Source organism: Athene noctua, chromosome 5, assembly GCF_965140245.1.
Source record: "Athene noctua chromosome 5, bAthNoc1.hap1.1, whole genome shotgun sequence".
In the NCBI taxonomy this organism is placed as follows: Eukaryota; Metazoa; Chordata; class Aves; order Strigiformes; family Strigidae; genus Athene; species Athene noctua.
In genome coordinates this window covers 10959561-10984596 of record NC_134041.1, presented here as the reverse complement: position 1 = coordinate 10984596, position 25036 = coordinate 10959561, and the positions used below count along the sequence as shown (strand labels likewise).

The following is a 25036-nucleotide window of genomic DNA, read 5'->3' as shown; positions in this document are numbered from 1 at the left end:
TAAACTGATCTTAGGTGGCATTGTAAGCTTCATTTTTTAAAATTTAAAAACCACTTGGGTTACTTAAGATAAAAGGTGGGATTTGTTTAAAGATGGAAGATGAAAAAAACAGGCAAAATGTTTCTGATGTGCCTCGTGTAGTTAGGAAGCAGAAGGGCCACCATTTCAAAATAAAAACACAAACTAGGCAGTAAGTGGTGCTCTCTGTGCAGACACAGCTTAAAAACCCTGTGTTATTCAGGATTGGAAAGACAGCCCAGTTACGGTTTTGCTTTAAAATCTGTTGATTGTAATTGGGTGAACACAGAGACATGTATATAAAGTGTGTATACTGTGTATACAACGAACTCCAGTTTTAAAGTGTGTATGTTAGGAATGGAATAAATATCTCATTTTGCACTGCCTCCTAAGGTGGAGGGAGGGAAGCAGGGATGGAGCCAGGAGAAAACAGAGGCAGTAGAAACAGCAGCAATATGTACGCTTGCCTGCCTGTCTCACATTAATGGAACAGCTTGCAAGGTCTACAGGGAATTTGCATTGGCTCTGTCACTGGTATTATTTAGTTCCTTATTTATTGCTAGTGGCTTGATTGTGCTGTATTTTCCCAGCAATGAAAGCTTTTAAAGATCATGTCTGACTCCTTTTGGACAGTGCTGTCCAATTTCTCTCTGCCTGCTACCAGCATGTTGAGACGATCCAAAAGGTAATCTAAGGATTTTGCGAGTAATTCTTACGATGTTTTTCTCAGCTACTTGTTTAATACTGTTTAGGCTTTCTTTCTTCTGTTCTTAACAGATTAAATAACATTCCTAGCACGTTAGGTATGATTTCTTAATTTCTTAATGATTTGTAATTGTGTTCGTTGTAAAATTCATAATGTGCAGATCCACTGATCATTCTTTTTTAAGGTATTTATTTAAATGCATTGTTCCTTACTTCTCGTAGTATGTGAATGTGATAAGGGGTTTGTTTCTACAAAATGATGGATAGATGCTTTAGTGAGAACAAGCTGCTTTAGTATTCAAAGTAGCAAAACAGTATTATGATGATATAGGCAGCACTAGGCAGGGCTTGCAAATGTTTTGAGTTATAGCACTTACAGTCATCTTCAAAATATGCATAACCTTAAATTTTAAAAAATTCTTAATACGTTTAGCTTTTTCTTCCTTGGAGATGTAAATGCGTTAACATAGTGATTAATAGGATGAGTGTTTGTATTCACACTACTCTCTGGATTTTGATAAAATCACATTGAAGTGTGTGGACTAATAAATGGTATCAGATCTGATGCAGTACAGTGGTGTCCCTTCAAGACTGGGAAATAGCAACATGATTATTGCTCATCAGATGTTCTGTGGAGCTTAACATTTGCAGCCTGAGAACTTAGTAGTGAATGTGGTAGGTAGTTAATCCTGACTAAAGCAGTATATTCAGGTTTATGAGTAAATAGTTGCAGCTAGTATCAGAATTTCTAAGCAGCTGATTTGTTGATACAGTTAAAAATCTACGAAGGACTGAGAATATAAACCTTGACTATTTTCAGGGTGAATTTTGTTCATCAGCTATCAGAAATTATATTCATACTTTTTAGAGGATTGTAGCTTTTACATAGTAATATATTGGACGGGCTTATTTTCTGCTTTCGTTCCACATCTGTGGTTTAAATTTTAACAAAGTTGTCTTCTGTGCTAACAGTCATTTTTAGAAATTTTACTGTTGATGAAGAAAGATTTTGTAAATAACTTTATATCTTAGTTGCAAATAATTATTTTAGATGCTACTCTTTTCAAATACAGGTTTTGTTTTCTTTAGCCTGGTTTTTAAAGGAAAAGAGCTGCTTGAGATTCAGGTTGGGCATCCATATCTCTGCTTCCAGCAGTAACTTTCATACTCACTGAGCAGTTGCAGCAATGGTTTGATGGAGGAACAGAAGTGGCAGAGTTAAAGCTCAATATTTCCTATGGATTTCTTGAACTTGACTGAAGAGAGGAAATTGAGGCAAATTATTCTCCTGTGCCTCTGTTTCCAAAGGAAAGGTAGGTGGGACTTGGCTTTTAAATGATTCTTGGCCACCAACTGGTGAGCATGAATGCACCATGGTGTAATGAGACTTGGCTCCCTGTGAGAGCAAGGTGTGATGGGCAGAGCCAGGAGGGGCGAAGGAGTTGGGCTAGTGCAGGTGAGGGAGGGGGGGCTTTGGTGAAGGAGGACACTGTTCCATAGGAAAATAACCTGTAATAGACCTGCAGCTTATGGAGCAACTCATTTGTTGCTCCATCTTGCAGAACTTTGTTTTTCTAAAGCTCACTCCATTCTAGGCGGTGTTCAGCGTGCATAAAGATAGTATTTTGTGAAAATTCAACAGTCATGGACTTCCATACAGAGTGGACACCTGCCGTGTTTCTCAGAACAAACCTGAAGTATCTTTATTTTTCAATACCTTGTTAGTGTGCCATTTTGAATTTAAAAATGGACATGAAGGACAGAGACAATTTGCGAGCTACTAATGATTTCAGGTGCAATATTTTGTCAGAAAACTCTTACTCAAAATTTACAATTCCATTTATTTGTTAGTAGTTGAAGTACAAAAAGAAAGAAATTGATCTGTAAATCTGCTGTACATCTTAATGGAAAAGAGATGACTTTTTATTGATTTAATCACATGAATGATTATTAGATATTTCAAAATGATCAAACAGCTCTATGAGGATTCATAGCAAAGAGCTGCTGCACAAAGTCATGTGGTGGAAATCCTATTTTGCACAGCACGGAAGTCACAACCTTCAGTCAGCCTTAGAAATGAAATATTTGAGCATGTGTGACAGTTTGCTGGGAATATCGCCTTCTGCCACGCTCCGCTGGCGGCCCACCAGCTCTTTGCCTACTGTCTTGGGGGAGGTGGGTAGGCAGGTTGGGCTGGTCTTACGTGTACTGTGATTAATCAGCTAATACAGCACACTGTGACGTTGTGATTCTCTCCAGGGCATTGGTTCTGAAAACGTGTACACGTATGTAGTACCTTTGCTCCCAAGAGTATCTGGGCTATGAGAGAGGTCACTGCACATCTAGTGCACTGCACTGCTGGGACCTGGGCGTTTCTATGTGTTAATGTTCTCAGGATTGTGGCATCTGGGCAGTTGGAATGAAGTACCATATTATTAAATGAATAAATGATTTTCAATTTTAATTGCCCCCCTTTCAAAGCGTTATGTTCACTTCTTAGTAAACTTCTTTTAAAAATTACGACTGCAATTAAATTTCTTCTGTAGCATTGAAATATTGGGTATTTTTAGCAGCAGAGAATATTTTGCTGTGTCAAATATTTGTTACAATTTTCATCTGATCTCTTTGGAAAACTTCCTACTGCATTTGTGATAGCTTGTGTGCTCTTAATTCTGGGCTCCTCCACCTTTGATTTCTCTTAGTTTTTAATGTGGTTTTTTATCACAAGGATGGGTTACTAGTGTTATTCTGACTACAGTGCTATGGCATATTTCTCTATAATGATGTCCTCTGATATGTACTAAAAATCCTAAAGGGCTTCTCTCCCATATGGTTTTTCGTACATTAGAAGGCAAATGGGAAAGACTCCTTTTTCTCCTTGGTACATTTTCTTGAAATGAGCTCTCTCGTGCAGCTGGTGGGATTCTCGCTGCAGCTAATGGTACTGTAAAAGTGAACCATCTGCTCCTCTGGTCAAAGTGGCTGGATTGTTTCTTCTTTAGCATATTCCCGAAAGGATAGAGAAAGTCAAGAGCAAACTGTAAATACATAAGTTTGTCATGGGAGGGGTGACATATACATAAATCAAATTTATATGTCAAACTGGTTCTGTATAAATATTTAGAATTTTAAACTATAGAAGAAATACGAGAATTCCTAGGTTCAAAGGGCATGTGGGGTTGGTATTCTAGTGTCAGCTGTACTGAGCATTACCCATTGAAAGTGGATTATCGAAAGATAAAGCATCATTCTGACGTATTTAAATTAAATGTCTCTGGTTTAAAATCCTTTTGTTTCTTTGTGCTTTGGGCATATCTTGAATATGCTCTTGCTATTTGATATTAACATCAGTGTAGAATTGTGCAAGTGGGTGTGTGTTGGTCTTGAAAAACTGACTTAGAACGATGGTTTCTGATGTTTCTTCATTTTTTCAGCAGTTTAATCCTGTCTGGGTGGAGCAGGCTGTGACTGTGGATTTTAGTAATTTCACTTTTGTTTAGTGACTTTCTTTTTGCAGAGTTAAGACAGGCAAGATTTCTGTATTGAAGTGACTTGAAAGATAACTCTGGGGGATGACAATGGTGGATTTCTATTAGGAAGGGCTTGCTGGTTTTGTGTTCCCGATTGCCATTGATGCTCTAATTCTCTTTCATCTTTTTCTTGTAGTGAAAGGGCATCAGTGATTCAGTAATTTGTTAATTTGTTAAAATCACAGGAGTTAACTACCCTTAATGTGTAAAACAATCTTTAAGGAACAAGGCACCTCTAAAATAATTGATTCTATGGAAATAATTGTATTTAATTATAAACAGTTCCTTGGTAATTGAGAAGAATACTCTTCATTATTGAAATATTCACGAACAGTAAGAAATCACCTTTCACTGGGATGTAAATGAATGAGTGGGAAGTAATCAGGAGCCAAGAGCATGTAAATGGTGCTCTCTGATGCATTGGTGTATTCATGCTAACTTTTAAGCTACCATAGCAATACTGTGCTAGACAGTGAGTCCATACATATCCCTTCAGATGTATTCAGTGTCTTTTTTATGCTGATTCATCTAGATTGACATTAAAAGCTGTGTGTATCAGAAGGATGCCACCTCCTCCATATATACACTGTCACTTTGAAGAAAAACAATTAGTTTGATGCTAGCAGGATACTTACGTTTTTGTGGTAACATAAAGCTAATCTTAAAAATGTGAATCTATGCTATAATTAACTTTAAAGCGACAGCTGTCATGCCACATATTTCCTTGCTCAAATGGATAAAGTAAGAAATGTTTCCCTTATGTTGGGAAGGATGTGAAAGACCTGGAAATCTGATGCTTTTGATAATATTTAGCTCAATTATTTTGCCTAGTTCAGCATATTAAATGGCCTCCTGACACTCCTAATTGGAGAGGAAATTTCATTCAAATTACTTTTGCTAGTATTTCAATATGGTTTTAGGAGAAAAACACTGCTTGGGGGGAGAAAAAAATTCTACCTTATCTTCTGAAAAGCTCTTTATGAGAATAGTCGTTTGGATTGCATGAAAACATAATGGGCATTTTGCTCACTAATGGATGAATTTTGGGGAGCTTCCAGTACACTCTCCATTATGGGATATTTGTGCTACTTAAATACAATGAAAGAGACTGGTGCCCCATGAATGGAAGGAAGGTCCTCCTAATATCCAAAATAAGTGTAATGATTCAGGGAATATACCTAGATTGTTTGTAATTTCTAGTTTAGTTGGGATTTTGTCTGTGTACATCAGATTTTAAATTCATTTTGAATACTCTTGGCTGTTTCCCTGCTAGACTAAACCCCAAAGTGTCCTACAGGGTTAACACTGAAGTTTTAAGCCTTGAAAGCTCTTTGTTCAGACGGAAACTCTCTTGCATGAACACTTGGCTATTGCCCAGGACAAACCAGTTTTTCAAGTCAGAACTTTTGTGAAGAGGCAACTAAGCAACACACAAATGGTTGGTGATTTCATTAATTATTTGGATCCTTCTCATGAAGGAGGCTGCTGAATATAAAACATTTTTACACTGATGTTTTAAGTGATCAAAATGAAATATCGGGGAGACTGGTTTCAGAAGAAGTAGGAGGAGAAGGGAGAATCTGAACTTCACAGAGGACACTCAGATCAGTGCTACTATGGAAAGCAAGACAGAAAAAGTACATACTGGCACGCGTTTGGCCTGGAAATGTGCAGTTCTTGTGTTTAATTAAAGTCGACACATTTGGGTTTTGGAATCCTTACAAAGTCTGTGCATCTGCTTGTTTCAACTGTTGTTTGTCTCTGACAAGTGAATTTTAAATTTGAAACCACATCAACTTAAAGCTCTGGGGTGGACTTGTAGATGTGTCTGGTTCTGACAACCCTTTGCCCATGTCGTGATGTTACTCTTTGCAGGTCCTTTCTCTTTGAAGAGGCGCTGGGTTGTGGTGAAGAGCAGAGAGAGATGTTCTCTGGTGCACTTGGGATTCCCCTTATCTTAATGACAGCTGAATGATGATGTTAACAAGGAACTGTATACCTTAGGGCAAAACGTTTTTTATAAAACGCAGACCTTATTTAAGAAACTGAGAAGCAGTTTGACGTGTCATTTTCTATTACCATACACCTACATGAACACAAATGTTTTTGGTCAGGTGCTGAACACTTAGTATTGACCACCGTCTCAATTACCATATTGAGAAAGTATACATTTTTTCAAGCATTAAGGAAAACACCTTTGAAGTGATTTGAGTCTACATATGTAGCTAATTATCAGATATTCCCTGAAGAGTTTTTCCCAGTCCATAGCCCAATTTTTTTTTTTTTTTTTGCTATTCTTTTGAGGATTACAAAGTAATACCTAAATGCTCTTTAGGGATAAGCACTTCAGTGGTGAAATTCCATAGTGTGTTCCAAACCTTTTAAAAGTTTAGTTTTAAAGACTGTTCTGGTGTGCTTGCTTTTGGTACTGTGTTGGCTGAAGGTAGAAGGGGTCCAGGGAATTGAGATTCAGAAGGAGAATGCTTACAAGCCTTGCACAGGGGAGTCCTTTTGCCAGATGTGAAATCCAAGCCACTTGATACTACTCTCTCTTGGCTGTCATTTTACGCAGCGCTGTGCAGTAAGTTGGAGATGTTTTGAGATTGTAAGCTTAATAAATTGTGTTCTTTCCCATAAAATTGCCTGAAGTTTGAGGAGTTAGTATTTGCCTGTGATATTTTATATAAAGACAAAGCTTAGTCATGTGTTGAAAATCTAAGCAAATGTTATATAGCGGTATGATGCTTGCGTTAGTCTCCCCATATCCATTACTGCCTGCTGTGTTTACGTAGTACTAAGCATATCACTTAAACTACTTCAGAGTTAATAGAAGATGTAAACATCACTTCATGTGCTTTATTTGATGCTGAAGGAGTTACTTTTGGTATCGTAAGACGCTGTCAGTGAGCATGTACTAGAGGAATGCTGTTGGGACCCAAAGAGACGTGAGTCTCCGTAGATTAAAATATAAGCCCATATGAGAACTGTCTTTCCCTGAATCTTTGATGTCTAAGGAAACTAGCTTGAATCCTGTGGTGGCATTTGAAATTACTTATTTCCAGTATATTGTGTGTTTTCCTGTCCTTTAATTTTGTTCCAGTCTTGATTGCATGGTAAATTAGTATGTTACAATTAGCAGACTTAATTTAAATTAAGCATGATTGCTGTGGAATTTGAAGACCTGACTTTCTCTAAGTGTTTGCATTTGTCTTCCTCTGTGTCTTCATTCTTGTACTTTCTGCAATTTTCATGGGTCTCTTTGTTTCATGCTGGCCATGCTGGTTTCAGACTTTGTGGTGGAACAGAACTGGTATGGCGAGAAAGCTGGGATGTGACAATACCTGGCTCCCAGAAACATATTTTATAACAATGCTTTACTTACACAGAAATAGGCTAATTTTATTCAACAGTCCTATCTTTCCCTGCTTTGTCGCAGAGAAAATTTGGGCCGCATTTGCCTGTGCTTGTGAGATTGTGCTAAAGTTGTTGCACATGATTTGTAAAAACAATACTTAACCTTACTTACCTGTTTCAAGTTCCTTTAATTATGAATATGTACATAAAGCATTCAGAAAGCTTTTAGCGGTTCCTTCATTTGCATTCTGATCCAATTTTAGAAGAGGTATATTTATTAAATATCAGCTTTTTTAATAGCTGCATAAATTATGGTTCTGTGATTTTACTAGGATTTAGTTTTTTCCTAATTTCTTTTATGATTCCTTTTTGTCATCACTGCTACCATCCATTTATTTTTGATACATTCAGTTATTTGTACTTCTCTCCACCATTTTGCTGTAAGTGGAATTGATTTTGATTTTAATCTTCAGCCTTCTTAAGTAGAACAGTTTTTAAAATGGGATACTTTAAGTGATGGCAGAACTGCTTCACCCTTTGGCAGATACTGCAGCAAGCTTTAACTCCCAGCTCATGGCTTTTACTGTTTGTTTTTTTCTTCTGCTTAGTTTTGTGAATGATTGTTTCAGCTTTGAGCTGCTAAAATTTCAAAACTCTGCATGTGTGTATCTATTTGTAGTATGCATTTGTATAGTTATTAAACTGGAATGGCCATCCTTGTATGAAAAATTGATAGTGATTGGATAATGAACATTTGGCTCAGATAGCAAGTAAGCTTTACACAAAAGAATGAGGTTTAACATGTAATCAGGCTTGATTGTTGCAGAAACTTACGCTTGCTGGAGATCTGAGGGCTGCTCTTTGTGCCAAGGTAGGATCTACACCCGGGACCTCCCCCTCTTCTGCTGCCTTTTGTGGTTTCATTGCTCCATTAACTTGAAATGCCTTCTACAGGCATATTTTCTTATTATTTTAAAGTAGGCTGCTTATTTGATCTGATATACACTACAGTGTAGTTACCTAATGTATTTTTGTAAGTAATTTTTTTATGTAAAGTTTGTTGTTTTTATCTGAGACAATGGTTTACCGACAGACCTGCTTTCGTAAATGAGTAAGGACCAAATAACCGAATACTTGATTTGCAACAACATAGAATATCCCTGTACGTGAATTTATACCACTTTTACTTGCTACTCCGAGTGTTTTCAGTGTCCACAGAAGTCCAGCTCCTGTCTGTCAACTTATTTGACATCTAGGGCCAACTCTTAAGGTATCCTTTTTCCCTCTCTGCCATTCAATGCATGTATTGATTAGCAGCGTGGGGTGAATGTCTTTGTGTGTATACATACACATTTTAATACTTCCACAGAAAATTTTTTGCCCTCCTGAAAAAATGAACCTTTCTTCATTGGACTGTCTTTAAAAGTATTCTCTTCTTATTAAGAAATATCGCAACATTGATGCGGGTTTTTGGTTTTGTTTTGTTTTGTAAGAAGCTGCTAAGAGTTGGGAAACATTATTGCTTTGAAAAGGTGAGGGTCTTGTATAACAAAAATACAAGGTACACTCTCACCTTTTCTGTTGTTTTTGCTGTTGTTGTTTTTTCAAAGCTGAAGGGAACAAACTCTGTATTTATTCTCTCTCGGTATCTGTTTTGGATTAAAGCAGCACGCTGGCATGTGTATCTCACCTTTATCTTGCTTTGGTAGGCAAGAGCTCTGCTCAGCCCCTGTTGAGTCCAGATGGGCAAAGCACAGCACGTGCCTTTCTAAGGCAGCTTAGTCCTGGACAAATGTCAAAAGTTTTGTAGCTTACTTGCGGAGATTAAAGTTTTGTTAAATCTGGATATTTTCCTAATATGTCCATTAGACTATTATCAGCCTACCTTAACGCTCATGGGCGTTGCTTACATTTTTTAGAGATATTTTTGAGGATGTTTCTCCCATCTTTGTATGTGCAAACACAGTGAGTGGCAAGTTGTTTTCAGTGCTTCTGTTTGAAGGCCTTTGGGGGCTGAATGTCTTAGATGTCTTTGTGTGCATACATACACGTTTTAATACTTTCACAGAAAAGTGTTTTTGCCCTCCTGAAAAAATGAACCTTTCTTCATTGGACTGTCTTTAGAAGTATTCTCTTCTTATTAAGAAATATTGCAACATTGATGCGGGTTTTTGGTTTTGTTTTTTGGTTTTGTAAGAAGCTGCTAAGAGTTGGGAAACATTATTGCTTTAAAAAGGTGAGGGTCTTGTATAACAAATACAAGGTGCACGCTCACCTTTTTGTTTAGAAGCAAAATATAAATTTAAAGTATCTTTCTAAGGTAGGCAGACTGAGACTGATTTTTCTGGATGTACTATGTTTTGCTGCAGGGGATGAACTTGTGAATTGTTTACCTGTTTGCTAAGTATTTTTCTTTATATTAAAGCTCTGCAAAATTCAAAGAGAGAGAGCTGCAGTCTCAATATGATAAAAGAACATGGTTCTTGTAGCAGATGATGATTGGAGCGATGCGTGGGTTAGAAAGGTAGGAGGGATGAAGGAGTCAAATGTAGCAGTGGTGCAGAACATTATATGTTGTAGCTTACCTTGGTGGATTTTTTTAAAGGTCGGGTGTTTTTGTCCCTTTAGCTTCTGATATAGATCCAAAATATCTGGGAAGCTTTTCTGTCAAAAGCCATTTAGAACTGAAGAATTGACAGATGGTGATTTTACCCGAAGAAACCTGAAATGGTGAGGAGTTTGTTGTAGAGGAGGACTTGGGGGAGTGATTTATTGTCTAACAATGTACTCTCCCTGGTGTCTGCTCTTCTGACAAGATTGTTCAGATTCAGTGCCATGTTCTGTTCAGACTTTTCTGTACTCTAATGGCTTGGAAAGTGCTTGCTAAATATGCCGGATGGTTCTTAGGAAAGTTGATGTTGTCCATCTTGCCGCTTGGAGAGCTGAGGATGGCAATAAGTAAGGCTCATCTGCTAAACAGAAGTAGCACCAGGGATGGAAGCGCTTGTTAGCCTAAGAGTTTGCCTAAAAAATAAAGTAGGACTGTAGTTCCAGGTAGTATGTAAGCATACCATAAGCATAAAATTCTGCTGAGCAGGCACAAAGCCTGAAACTCTTCAGTAGGGTTGTTACTGTTAATCTCCATAGTTGGAAAGATGAGTCTCACCAACTGGGAAAAACCTTTCCAGTGGAGCTGAGGAAAGCATGGGACCTCTCTGTATCTTCCAAAATACGGTTTGGGAATAGTCAGCTCCAGCAGCAGGGATTCCTCAGTGCAAACCCTCAGTGCTGTTGGCTAACAATGGGGAGATTTGCTTTCCACCTAGGACTAAGCCTATTCAGCTCGGGGTCTGCTGAACCACAGGTATTTCTACATACCCTTTTTTGGAGGGAGGACAGCATTCAGAGACATATATATATATATATATATATATATAAAAAAATAAAATTGTTTATTTTAATTTCCCATACTCTGTCTGTACTAGCATTTCCTTAGAATAGTGTCTGTACTGGCATTTCCCCTATCCAGCAATAATTTAAGACCAGTCAGACCTGACAGTTTGTGTGAACCAGAGGAATAGCTTTTTGATTCCACTGAGTTGTGAAAATCTGTGTAGTTACAAAGGTATTGTTGGCACATCATCTTTTATGAACTTCTATATAATCTATTGAAAAGGTTTTGGCTGTGAATCATCACGAGTAAATAAACCCTGGATGCTGTTTTAGGGAAAAGATTACCTTTTGATTTGAGTATCTGACAGAGGATAAATGTAGGTTTTATCACACATGTGTATCGGTTTCGTTGGTCTAACCTTCCTAATACGTATTTTTAAAATTTAGCAAATAATTCATTTGCAGACATCTTAGTCCCATTTACATTCATAATGTTCTTTCTCTGTTTTTTATTGTACAACCGTGTGAAAATCTGTGCTCTCTGCAGAAAAAGCAACTCCGCTGACACAATCTGATCTGGAGATTATTTTTACAATAATGTATTGTTAGAGAAGCTTTTAAATTAGATACGTAATTTATCCTCACTCTGAGGTTTGAAACTGCAATTAGCTGATAAAGAGCTAATTTGTAACATTTTTTGATGCTTAAACTAAGAAAATGCTCTGAAACAAAATAAGGAGAAATGTTCACATGTCCTACAAAGCAGTGGAGTGACTTTTCATATTACTTTATGCAAGATCTATATTAAACCTCCTCACTTTTGAATCATGGAAAGCTGTTTCTCTTCATTTTCAGCTCCTATGCTTAGTTTTCTGGATCCATCTTTTGGGGAGAGTGTTAAGGATGGGTTTGTTACATACCTGTATACCATTGTAAGCTACGTGATTAAAAGATTTGAAACAATATAAAATCACTTTGTTGTCTCATTCTTAAATTTGTTTGCTTGGATTTTTTTGAGGAAAAAAACCCCTGACAATCTTCCATAAGAATTGGCGAGTAGAGACTTATTTAAACAGCAGTTACGCTACATGAAGCATTTAATAATAGAGTTGGAGGAAATGGGAAATGAAAGTATACAATTATGCTTAGTTTTCATTAAATCATCCTTTCACACTTTGTGATGTAACTTCATGGCAGTATAATGCATAACACAACTGAAATAGGAGATAGTAATTCTTGAGAAAGTCAGTGTCTGTTTTCTCCCATTAAATACTGTCTGTTCTGGGGCGTCTCTTCCATAAGCAGAGATTTTTTTCTTGTTCTTTCTCTTTTCATACAAGAACAAAGATAGGTTTGGGCTGTATTTGTGAGGGAGGAATATTTCAGAATAAAGTGGCTTGATTTAGTTGAGAGTGGCTGTACCAGTCATTGTAATTTGTTGTGACATTTCATTTTGTTTGGCTTTGCAGAGTTGTTCCTATGTTGTTAATAATGTAAAAAGTCTGAACTATAAAGTGTGGTGTAAGCAGGTGTGCACTGGCCTCAAACATTAGGCATATTAGACATAAATTTGGTGTTAACTGGCAATTTTAGCCTTTTCTTTTGTAATTTCTTAACTTGAGGTGATGATACTGCTTCTTGAATTTGAGCTCTAAATGAAATAAAAAGGGTTTATCTAACATACAGCTTGTTTTAGATGAAAAGAAAATGGTCTGTTTTGTAATAAATTAATTCCGTAGATGTTAATATTCCTTAAAACAAAAGAACCAGTCTACATCCAACTTACCACATACTTTGTAACTCTTGCATGGCTTGAGTCCTTGTTCACTTCAGTTAATGTGTTTGTGAGCATGCTGAACTGCGCAGCATTGTGAAAAGAGACATTCTTCATGTTTTTGTACCTGCTGTGCTCTCTTTGGATATCGGTACAGAGGTGCAGACCACACTTCACAAGTTGGCTACATCTTTTATCTCCGTGCTTCTTGTCTTGTAGAATTCACATCTTTCTGCAGTCATCTGCACAGTGACTCTAGTTTACTGGTACCAGCATGAGGCATGGGAATGCCCCTTAACATCTTACAGAAAGGAAAGGCTTCAACCATACAGGCAGGATTTTTCTCTTGTTTCATGGCAAAGTGAAGACGTCTTCACTTTCCAAGAGGACTTTCACATACCTCATAGATGTCTCTGCAAAATATCTTCCTCTGAAGCAGCTCATACATTGCACATATCTGGATTAATGAGATGGACATTAACAAAAAGGAGGGAGGGTGTGAAGCTTTTCATCCCATGTGAAACAAACACTTTTGAACACAGAGTGAGTCTTCAGCAGCCTGGTACAACTGTCACCTACAGCAAGCTGGAAAACTTGGAGCAAAGTGTCCAGTTATAAAAAAATACTTATTTGTCCAGTGTTCTTCCTCTCATGAGCTTCAAAAGAACAGGCAATGCAAATTCAAGAAGAGCCTGCTGTGTTGTTGAACAACTTGCATTTGTGGTTGTAGTCATCATGGTTGTAGTAACTAGTCCATGCAAGCTTCTTGTGGAAGAGGATCCTGAACTCATGCAGTTGGTTTTCCTTTAAAGATTTTTCTTTAAGGCTAAATCCCTTTAGAGTCTGGAGTTCAATCCTATTTGAAATTCCTTGATAGGATGGGAGAAACAGGAATACTGCAACCCAGTCTCAAGGTTGTGGGAGATGGGGTTTGACCTTATAAAAGAATGGATGGCAGGGAAAGACTGTCTAGAGATGCATCGGAGAAAGAATCCATAGTTGTTTAGTCTGGACAAGGTAACCAGGAAGGAATCCAAATTAAGGATGTTTCCCTGCTTATGAAACTTCATGACAGGAAATATATGCTGTTTTCTTGGGTGGCGCTGGGAAGAGAATAGTTCTGTGTCTGTGATGGAGAATCTCTCTGTGATCTTTAAGTAGTTGCTTGTAGGACTTGTGCTTCCATCCTTCAAGTCTAAAGAGAGTGTAACTGTATTGCCTTAAGAGAAGTGTTTATTATAGGAACGTGCAAACCACCAAACCTACATCATGAATAATAACATTTTTTTTCCCCCCGGTTATTCTAGGATGAATAACTTTTAAACTATTCTTGAACGTGAAAAAAAAATCAGTTGAACCAGATGCTTACTTATTCTTATCTATTTTAGAGAACTAATTATCCCTGTTGTTGGTAGTGCTAAAGCTTACAAAATTGCTTCCATCTTTGAATTACTATAATTAAGACAATAACTTCCACATCTAGTTAACGTTGCTGAGCAGCTGGTGCATTCATTGACATGCAGATTTTGGATTTTGTAAATTTTCTGCCATTGTGAATAAAAATTTTAAATACTTATTTTCATTTCCAAAATGTCTGTTTCTCATAAAGAAGTCTTTGTGAAGCAAATCAACTGAAACCAAACTCCTGTAACATCAGAGGAGAATCTAGTGAAGGCTGGTTAGGTGATAGTCCCGTTTTAAGAAAGTATATAACCACAGATAGCTTTTGTAGGTGTGATTGCTCTTAATTTTGGATCCCATTTCTTGTAGCGCTTTGAGCTCACAATTAAATGTCAAATCTGGAACAAGTCTGATGTTGGACTTCTGAAATGTTACTTTGAAAGGAGTTAATGCAGGAGTTAATCCAGCACTCTTGACAACCTGAGGTGGTTTACAAAAATAAAACTTTGTAATTAGAAATCATTAATATGAATAAAATGTTTTAATGATTACTAACCAAACTGTGATTTAAGCTATACTGTTTCTGTACATCTTTTCCCTTCAAGTCAATTTCTATCAAAGTCTGTGGGAAGACTCTGTGCAATCGGTGCTAATCTTGTTTACTTGCATATTCAGCAGCTTCAAGTATGAGAAAATTTTCAAGGTCTATAAGTTTTGAGATTTTGAGAAACTTCCTTATCATTATTGATTTCTAATAGCCAGCAACACTATGAAATTACTTGATAGTGGTGGTTGGTTATTTATTTTTAAATTGTTTTCCCATGGCCTTTGCTTTTGTTACATGAATGCCTCATGGACGTTAATCAGTTTTGCTCAGTGAGTTAGAGATATCCCCTGAGTAAACTGCTAAAGTAAAGAATTGGGTATTGATTTATGCTGAAACTGAAACATTGATTTGTTTTTTCAGACTGAAAATGCCTATGAAACAAGGTGTACTAGTGGTGCTCATTTTAGAGGCTTGGCATCTGATTGTCTGTTGGTGCAGAGGAGGTTTGTTAGGGTGTAGCTGAAGAACCCCCGAGCTGCGTGCGGCTCGCAGGTACGCTACTAAATGTTCTTATAAATAACTCTGGCCAAGGGCGCTGGCTCCAGGGTACATTTCAGTGGGTCCAAACCCAGTGTCCAGTTACCAGACCCATGTCCGATGTCCTGCAGTGTTCAGTTTCAAGAACGCGCTGGGAACGCTTCACTACACGTAACAAATGTTATTTTTATTGCAGGCAGAGAAGTTAACTCTAGATGTAGTAAAAGCTCTATTTCCATAGTGATGGCACAGGCGTTGTTTCAAATATTTCTATGTAAACTATCCATTTTGCTGTGGGTGTTCAGAATTAAATCACATTGCTCTCATGCTTTCACAGATTTCTAGGCTTGGGTTTGGCAGCATGGGTGTGTGACCTGGGTGGCAGCAGGGGTACTGGCATGTTGACAGTCCTCCAAAGCATGCCACTGCCTGGAGATTGGCCCTGCAGTTCTGGGCAGTACAGAAACTTTGTGCTATTAAAACTGTATTTTGCCTAAACTGGAAGACCTGGAGGGGTTTTAATTCTCTGAAATTATGAAGTGGGATCTGAGGAAAAAAAGGTTAACAAGACTCAAACCAAATTGTGAGAGAAAAGGAGGGTTAGGGTAAGGCTTGTCTTGCATTTAATGAAAATAGCAAAATTTTGGCTTATATACAAATAGTAATGCTTGGAATCTCTCTGGGCTGGTTAAGAACTTTATTTTTTTTCTACTTAAAATACTCAAAGATATATAAGTAACCTTTTTCCTTTCTACTTTCTCCTTCTAATCCTGTTTTTTTATGCAGATGGAATTATTTTTAGGACAAGGAAACATGTAGTATTGTTTGAGAATTTGTGAACAGTAATAAGCAATTAATGCAATTGAAAGGATTGACAATATGGTCTCCTCATTATCATTGGCCTTGTAGCTCAGTACTGTCTGTCTGGCTAAAGTGCATCTTCCAGGAAATAATTTTCTTCTTCACTTGATCTGTTTCTGCCAACACTTAAATTGACTAGTATGAATTTCTTTGGCACAAAGCCCTGGTTAAAGCCAGTTTTGCTTCTTTCATATTTAGCTGTTCTTTAGGAGGTGCTCAAATGCTGTTGTAGTGACTTCTTGGGGGAGGTCGCACAGCTGAAGTCTTCATGTTACCTCCTCCCTTCCTTTTTTGTATTTTTGTGACTACCAGAACTTCATCGTTCTTGTTCTGTAGTTTCTCTGGGATTCCAAGTTCTATTAAAAGTTTTGTGTATATATCCAGAGAACTCTCTTCAACCAGTAGAGAGTATGATTTTATTTGTATATTCTTCTCGTCGTATAACATGGATTCAGGAAATCAGACATTCTGCTTTTAGCCTCTGTGTTTAAGCTTTGCTTTATTGCCAACACACATAGAAATGGCTAAACAGGCTTAAGTGATGTTCCCCCTTCCCAGATTAGAGATTCAAGGAAGTTGAAAGTTATCCAGTTTTGAGGGTGTAAAGAGAATAATGTTTTATTTCTAACTTAGGGCTAAGCTTTCACTCAAGCCATTCCCTCCTCTGGATACATTTGTGTTCACCTGACCTATTTTTATGGGTCTCAGCTGTGCTTACTCTTCAGCCACTTAACTCTTTTGGTCCCTTATCTTTATAGCAGAGAGAATTGGTTTGTAAAACTTGGTTCAGTTTGGCAAATGCAGGTGAGCAGTTAAAAAGCTCTGAGTTTGGGACAGTTCATGTTCCATGTTATGCTGTGGTTTAAATATACCAAGTTTCCATAGCCAGCTCCAGACATCACTGTGGTAAAGTGTATTTTAGGAACTCTCTTTAGCAAATGGATATGACCATAGAGGATAGAGCACTGTTTTCTCATTGTACTAGTGTTTTATATTGAGCAAGATCTTAAATTCTTATATTATAGTTTGTATTAAGATACACAGAATTTTTTTATTTCTTATGTAGTAATATATATTATATTAGAATACTCAGGACTTTTGTGTTTTGAGAAAGATTTTTCTATTAATATAAACATAATGATTATCTGGTGATAATGTTGAAATTGACTATTCTGGTTTTTCAACAGTTACTGGAATAGAATAACTGAAAACATATTTTTAAAAAATCCATGAACTGAGATTTTAAGCTTCTTAATATCAGGCTGTTACTTTTTCCATATGATGTACACAATGGCAATCAGTTTTTGGATGGCCTGTTGTTGAATAATACATGAATGTAAATGGAGATTGTATAGAATCAGTTGGATAATTTTGAGAAATGCTTTAAGTACACTAAAGAGCCTGAATAGCAGTTAATGGTGCTTCAACTTTATTACTGTTTATTATAGTTGGCAGTTCAGTTGTATTTTTTTCTTCATTGAGTTCTCTAGTTTCCTATAGAACAGCAATAAAAAAGCTTACAAATAATAATGGTCAGATGCAGTGTATCCTGTGGCAGCAAAATAGTTTTGCATTAAATTGTAGTTCTTGGCAGTCTGAGCATGTTTATTATTGGGCAGCTCCAGAAGATCAGCCAGTGCAGGAGGGTCCGAAGCAGATACCAGCACTCGGTGCTCTGCAAGCAAGCAGGCTTTGTGTGTGCCTGTGGTAACCCACCACGGAGCTTCGCAGGGCACCTCTGGAGCTGGGCCAGTGAGCTCCTTCAGCCTCTGCTCAGCCTTCCTTGCTCCTGTCTATTCACCCACCCCCTATCAAGACCAATGTGATTTTAGTTATGTTTTGAGAACTGCTGAAGTAAGCAGAAATGTCTCTGCCATCTAGAAAGCAAGTTAGAGGTGCACTGAATAAATGTACGTAGCTTCAACAGTTGTGAGATTTTGTTGTGAACTTGGACTGTTAATTCTGTTTAAACAGCGTGAAAAGTGGTGATGAGAAAGGGATTTAAATATCAAATTCTGTGATTCTGTGATCTAGTTGCTCCTGTTCACGCTCCCATGACTTTCTCTTGCCTGTTACAATTACTTCTGTCATCTTTAGAGGTAAATGTTTGCTGCTAGCAAGCACAGGCTGGGAAGCAAATGGAAGAACACATAATTCTGTTAATTTGGCTAAGTTCTGAAACTCCGGGGCCGGGGGGTGGGAGAAATCAGCTGCCTGATAACAGAAGTGTCACTTTGTTTGCTGGAACAAAGTCACGGCAGCGAATGGAGCTGTTTGGGCAGAGGGCTTGTCTGAAACTTGCTTTGCAGGGTTTTCTATCAGTGTTGCCACAGGTGTTCACAAAGACTCAGGTTTTAAGTTTTATTAGTAATGCTGCTCATCTGCTGAATTGTGATAATGCTTTGCTTCATAATTTTAACATTGCCCTAAGGAATATGCTCAGATTTCTTATAGTAGTAGACAGTAATTGTAATGGATTTATTTGCTAGTTGTATATTGGTAAGAATATCAGATTTATTTGCTAGTTGCATTGTTGGTAAGAATATCTGAAGCTCTCTAGGGTATTTTACAGTTCTCTGCTTTTTGTGTGATTTGTAAAACAAGAGTTGCACCTATTTTGTGAATCGGGAACGTGTTGTCAGCTATCTCTAGTGGCCTGTGCATCATGAGATACAGTTTTTATATTGCTTTCAGCATATTAAACACTTGCTAGTGACAAAGTACCTTTTGGCCTTGTGTGTTTACTTCTTTGCAGGGTCACTACCAAGACTGAGAGCGTGAGGAAATACTGACCTAAATACTGAAAGATTCCTCCTTAGCTGAAAGACAGTCTGCAGGACTTGCCTTTCAGGTGCTTTTGTTCATCTGACCATGCCTTATTGCTTATCTTTCTTTATTTCAGCTGTCGGACAAGCAACAGAAAGAGTTTGATCGTAACATCCAGCACATCTCCAACTCTCCCACGACCACATTCCCCCCTTCATGGACATGCAGGTAACTCCCTGGGACTGCTTTACCTGGGAATCATTAGGAAAAATGTCAGCGTTCGTTGTAGTGAGTTTGAGTATATTGATACTCTGCATCAAAATATGTTTTTTGAAACTTAACCTGACTATAGTTTTTCACCTTTTCTAACTTGTAAGAGCGTCCTTGTAGTTTCACAATAAATGTTTTCTGCATTTATCATCTGTTCTGCACTTTCTAGTTTGCTACCATATCCATCTTCCACCCTTTCTGGGGGGTTCAGTCCTCTTATGTCCTGCAAATGAACCTGAGATGGAGAACAAAGTAAAATAAAATTAAGTAAATACACCTTAGGTAAATATCTCGTTTTGAGTCACCTAGCATGGTTAATTTGTGCCAATGATTTGACTGCAGTTCTCATGAGAAGAAACATCCTGCTTGTTTCTGTATGCCTCTGGCAGCCTGTCAGCTGTGCAGTGTGCCATCTTATGGTCTCTATCTGCTACTTAGAGCAACGTGAGATGGTTAGGATTCTTCTCTTTTTTTACATTACTGCCAGTTTTACCATGACAACAACCGGGAAATGCTCATTTCGGAGCAAACGGGTAACTGCTTGTTAGTCATCGATGCGAAGTCCGTGAAGACGTTCTTTCTATAGAAAAAGAATGATTGTTCAGCCTACAGTACCTATGGATTTTCAGGGGGGGGTCACACATGCAGATTGCACAGCTTGCCTGAACAGCGTGTTCCCTTGATGTTATTGCTGAGGGAGGTAGGTGATGTGTGACTACATTGTTTTGGATATTTCAAAATGCCAGAGAAGACAGTTGGGCTTCAGGTATGGCCCTGATGGGCATCAGTAAGTAGCTTGAACATTTATGTCACATCTACAGTGGAGCCTGTCTGGAAAGAACATCACTGTTGCATGTAACATGGGTAACGGTTGTTTCATTATAATCAGACACTCCTTCTCCTACATGGCAGTACGTTCTGTAAATACTTTCTGGAGATTAAAACTAGGGAAATACTGAGAAAGAACAGCAGATTGATAGTTAGCTCAGCTAGAAGGAGTCATCTGCTTTTGTTTGCAGAGCATTGCATCTTCAGAGGTGACATCCAGCCTGTTGAAAGGAAAAAGATGACCAAAGTTATTGTTCAGAGTTGCCCATGAAACCCTCAACCACTCTAAGTTTTCATAATAATCTGTCATATTTGCTTCAACGCTGTAAGCCCAGACATGGAAGTCTAGGAAGTTACTGTAAAGACATTGTTTGTTTTTTTTTTTTTTTAAATGACCCATGATTTTAAAATTAAAATGTTAACAAGATCTTAAAAATGGTATATTAAAAGCATTTTCTTTTTACATCAGAATCTCAGATAAAATGCAGGGCCATAAAACTTATATATTGCAATTCCCTTTCACTTCAAACTCCCTTGGTTCTCTTCTGTGTGATTATGACAGCGATAACATTCTAAAAGTTGGTTTCACCAAGGTATTTTTCTTGGTAGAAATTCGCCATTTAGTTACACTGTGCTCCTTACTTTGTTCTTAGAATTGATATATATGTAGGATTTACCAAATTTTAAATTAGCTGTACAAGCCTTCAACTGAAGTGATAGAGAAAGATGATCCTCAGAATGTGAAAGAAATGCCCTTGCTTGGCAGATTACAAGATGCTGACATGATCATTGCTTGAAAAATAAATGCAGAAATGTGCACAGTAGAAACATTTATATTTATTTTATTTCTATTTGATTTTCTCCTCTATTTAAAAAATGAAAAATTGCTCTTAATGGTTTTGATGCTGTCTCAAGCTTTACAAGCTTATCTTTTAATAGAAGTATGCGAGTGCCTTCTAGAAACAAGGGTAACTAATCAGTGATATGCCATCTTTCTTGTCAGATATTTCCATTTTTTGTTCTGATGTTGCATATGGAATTTAAAACTATTAATTAGAAGGACATTCTTTGTGACCTCCAAGAGTAGCCGGTAGAGCACAGGAAGATAAATTACTTGTAATTTGAGTTCTCTTACCAGTACTATATTTAGGAGTCTTCCCTGGGAAAAGTAATTTAATGAAGAGACAAATGTAGATGAAATTTAGAGTAGAGTCACAAATATTTTCTTAAGAAATATCATATATGAGATGTGAATTTGAGAACAGGCTGTGATATTTGTTTAGTATTTGAGCAGAATCTATCAATCTGTTTTTTTCAGGCACATACACTAGTAAGTTACTAAGAAATGCTGGAATCTCTTCCTGGCCTCTTTTGTCTTGAACACACTCTTCTTAATGCCCTTTCTGAATCTCTGTTATGAATCAAAGTAGCAGAAGTATGCAGAGAAACCAGGGAGACTTTCTGAAATATTTATTTTTGGAAACCACTCTAAAATCAAGTCCTATATGGCACTAGTGTCAGGACTTATTCTTCTGTATGTAATGTAAAAGTCAGTAGGTGTGATACAGCACAGTTGACTGTCCATCAGGCAAACTACCTCCTAATGAACACTGATCTAGGCAGATACACTTATTATCTAAACCAGCATCAAGATAAGATGCCAGGCAATTTCATATCCTAGAAAACTTAGAGGAAAAGTAATAAGAGATCTCAATATTTGAGATGGAAGTATATCCAAGCAACTTTAACTTTGACATGAAATCACTTCTGATACAAGAACACAATGGATTTGAGGTGTGCTAATTCGGTTTTCAAACTCTATAAAATAATGTTTTCCAAAATGAGCTGAGACCTTGTTATAGAGAGCTACTGCTTGTTGACTTTGTAGGACAGTCACTCTGCTTGCTTAGTCTCCCAGACTTGAAGTGCCCAGTTTTAGGAATACAGGTTTGAAATTTTTCCCTTAAGCCTAAATTCTTTTTTGTCTAGTTTGGGGAAAAAAAAAAAAAAAAAAGAAAAAAAGAAAGAGTATACATATATGTTCCTTCCTTGAATTGTTTCTTAAAATCTGAAAGTTACATAGAGGTGACATCATGAGGTTGATTAGTAAATTACCATTAGATTATATTTTGAAATTAAAAGCTTAAAATCAATCAAAGCAACCCCTGGGTTTATCTCTTCAGGGAAGTGGTGGATTCCCCAGCACTGGACATTTTTAAGATTCAGCTGGACAAGGTGCTGGGCCATCTTGTCTGTACTCTGCTTTTGCCAAGAAAGATTGGACTGATGATCCTTGAAGTCCCTTCCAATCTGGTATTCTGTGATTCAAAGAAGCAACATCATCTTTGTAATTCAGTAGGAAAGAGATAGATTCTTACAGCTGGATAATTGAAGTTCAGCTATTCTAAAATGTACTTTCCACAACTGTAAGGAAGCCAGGCTGCTCGCTGGCTTCCAGGGGAGACACTTGTCACTGCTGGGACCTTTGTCCTCCTCCCATCTGTAATGGCAGGTGGAGGGAGCTGCTCCCTTAAATTACTCTGCTCTTACACTGCAAGTTCAGTTCCACCTCTGGCAGAGAAATGGCTATTACGAAGGCCTCTATTTATTATTTTAGAGTGGGTAGAGCATGTAACATACCACTAGAATCTGCCCTGGTTATCAAAGCTGCAGTTGATCAGCATTTCACATGTGTGACCCTTGGCTGGTATAAGAACATCATGGCATTCACTGTATATGAGACAGGTGGTACACAGCGTGCTTAAACTTTTTTGGTCATTTTAAGATTTGTGTGTGCTGGAAGGCAGCTAATTCTGTAGCATGGAGTAAGACCTTTAGCTGCTTGTGTTAATATTCAGCAAGTAAAGTTAGTACATCCGATGTAGAAGACTACAACAACTTTGTCTTATTTATTTATTTTTACAAATCTCAGAAACAGATTTTACAAAATGGTTCTAGTGTGAGTTTTTGGACTCATTACCTATCTGGTGAATGTGATGTTTGTAGATGATAGTTAAGACTTTCATGTATCTATTGCCCTTAAGGTCCTGTTTTGTATTTTGAAGGCAGTGGATGTACAAATGCTTTGGCCGTATCCTTCTTCCTGTGTCCGGAAAATGTAAAGGTTCATGCCTGAATTATTAACATTCATGTAACTGTGTTGATTTACCTAATGGGCAATCATTTGGTGTAACAGCCTCCCTTGAGACAGAGTCATTTCAGGTTCAGTAGTAGCCAACTATAACCCTTGAGCAACAGGGGAATTTACCTTTGCTAGCAGAATAAATAGGGTTTCGATCAGCCTTGGTGAATGAGACCATTGCTCTAAGGCTTCTCTTATTAAAATTCCTTGAACTAGAGCAGATGCAGCAGTACTGGGAAATTTTAGGGAAAGTAGTAATTCCCCTTCTCCCTGTTGTTGTTTTAAAAGCTTCACCCAGACTTGTATTGAGGAGAAAAACTAATTGCTTTTCATTTTAAAACTAGAAACAACTCACAAGGGATCTAATTAAAATTCCAGTGTCTGGAAGGAAATATGCCATATAAATCTGAAAAAGTAGTTGCTTAAAAATTAGTAGTATCTCCATACCAGTTTGTGCAGACTCAGAAGAGTTTGAACACCCACATACTTAATTTCAAAATTTAAAAACTGTCATTACCCAATTTGCTCAGTTATTCTGAAATCCTATTTTGATCATAAGCTGGAAAGTTTACGAAAGATTTATGAAGATATAAAAAGGCAATGACAGTTCATTGCTTGTTTATAACAGCATTGGGTAATGGGCTTTTTTGTTCAAAAACATCATCTGGACACAGTAAGGTTTGTTGGCAGTAAAACTTGAAAAATGGGAAGGCAGTGACCAAAATTCCCACCAAAACTGGCAGCCTTCCTTGCTTTGTTAGAAGATCTACATAATCACAAAAAGGCCTCACTCCTGCTGCATTTCATTCTGATCTAAAATGCTCTTCTAGCTTTCTGCTAGGAGGTAAATGGTGAACCTAACCCTAGCCCTGTGCTGCTACTGTGTTTATGCATCACTGAGTTGTTCACTTTGTGGCTATCGTAGCCTTCTATCTTTCTTGTAAGCTTGTGGTGCCATCTAGACTGTGAAACCTTTCAGTCTTCTCTTAATTCAAAATCAGCATAATGTCTTTGTTGTTCTACTGTGCCCAGAAGAACTGAGTACAAGCTTAATAAATGAAGCACCAAAAATCATCTAGTTATTGATTTCTGATCACACTCTCCCCTTCCCACTTGGGGTAGACTGGAAATGGGTTATATGGTATCCAGTTTTGGGTGAAGACTTGTATTGTTTTGTATTGCACTGTGGAGCCCTTGGTAGTTCTTAACTAACGATGCAAAAGAAAACCAAGCCAAAGGAAAACAAACCTGTTGCTCAAACCGTTTGTTTTTAATTTAGTTTGCTCTTGATGAAGCAGATTGTGGAGTGGTCTGGAATTCACTTACTTCTCCAGTTCTCTCATCACCCCTTGACACATGTTAGATCAGCCTGGGGCTGCTTTAATCTCAACCAGCTGCTGTTTTTCCCCTCATAGACTTGTAGACCAGATGGAGTTTGCTGGCCTGTGCTGCGCTGTGGCCATCCTCATACCCCAGAAGGTATCAGCTTGTTCTCCCTCTCCGCCTCCCTACCTGCCCAGGTGTGCGTGCCAGGCGTGCACACACCTTACAAGAACTTGCGGAGAGATGCTACTGCAGATTTTTTTGAAACTTGTGTATAGCTGAAGTGTGAGTGAATATTACCTTCAACGGAGCACAGTGCTTATATTCTGTTTGTGCCCAGCATAACTGTTAAGGTGTTTGAATAACTTGGGTTGAAATTAATGCAACTTAATTATAAGCTTCAGCGCGGTGCTGGATGGGACTATAACCTAACAGTGCTAGCTTGGGGGCAAGCTGGGCACCTTGTACTTCTCCCAACACAGAGACAAGTCTTTTGCAAATGACTTATCATTGATGTTTGATTTTTCAAGATGACTTTTAAAATAAATTTATTTTATATGGGATCTAAATTTGAAAACATTCTAGAT

At 37.7% G+C, this 25036-nt stretch overlaps 1 protein-coding gene across 4 annotated transcripts in view; it reads left to right on the top strand.

Annotated features, from left to right (window-relative positions):
• Positions 1-25036, top strand: part of MAST2 (microtubule associated serine/threonine kinase 2) — a 199648-nt gene that overhangs the window by 109574 nt on the left and 65038 nt on the right. For 3 of the 4 annotated variants that reach the window (XM_074906296.1, XM_074906295.1, XM_074906298.1), the window contains one exon: positions 19023-19114. In XM_074906296.1, the coding sequence (XP_074762397.1) occupies positions 19023-19114 (92 nt within the window). Of the gene's footprint in view, positions 1-510; positions 704-19022; positions 19115-25036 lie in introns of those variants that run through there. The other variant, XM_074906297.1, reaches the window with a different exon arrangement.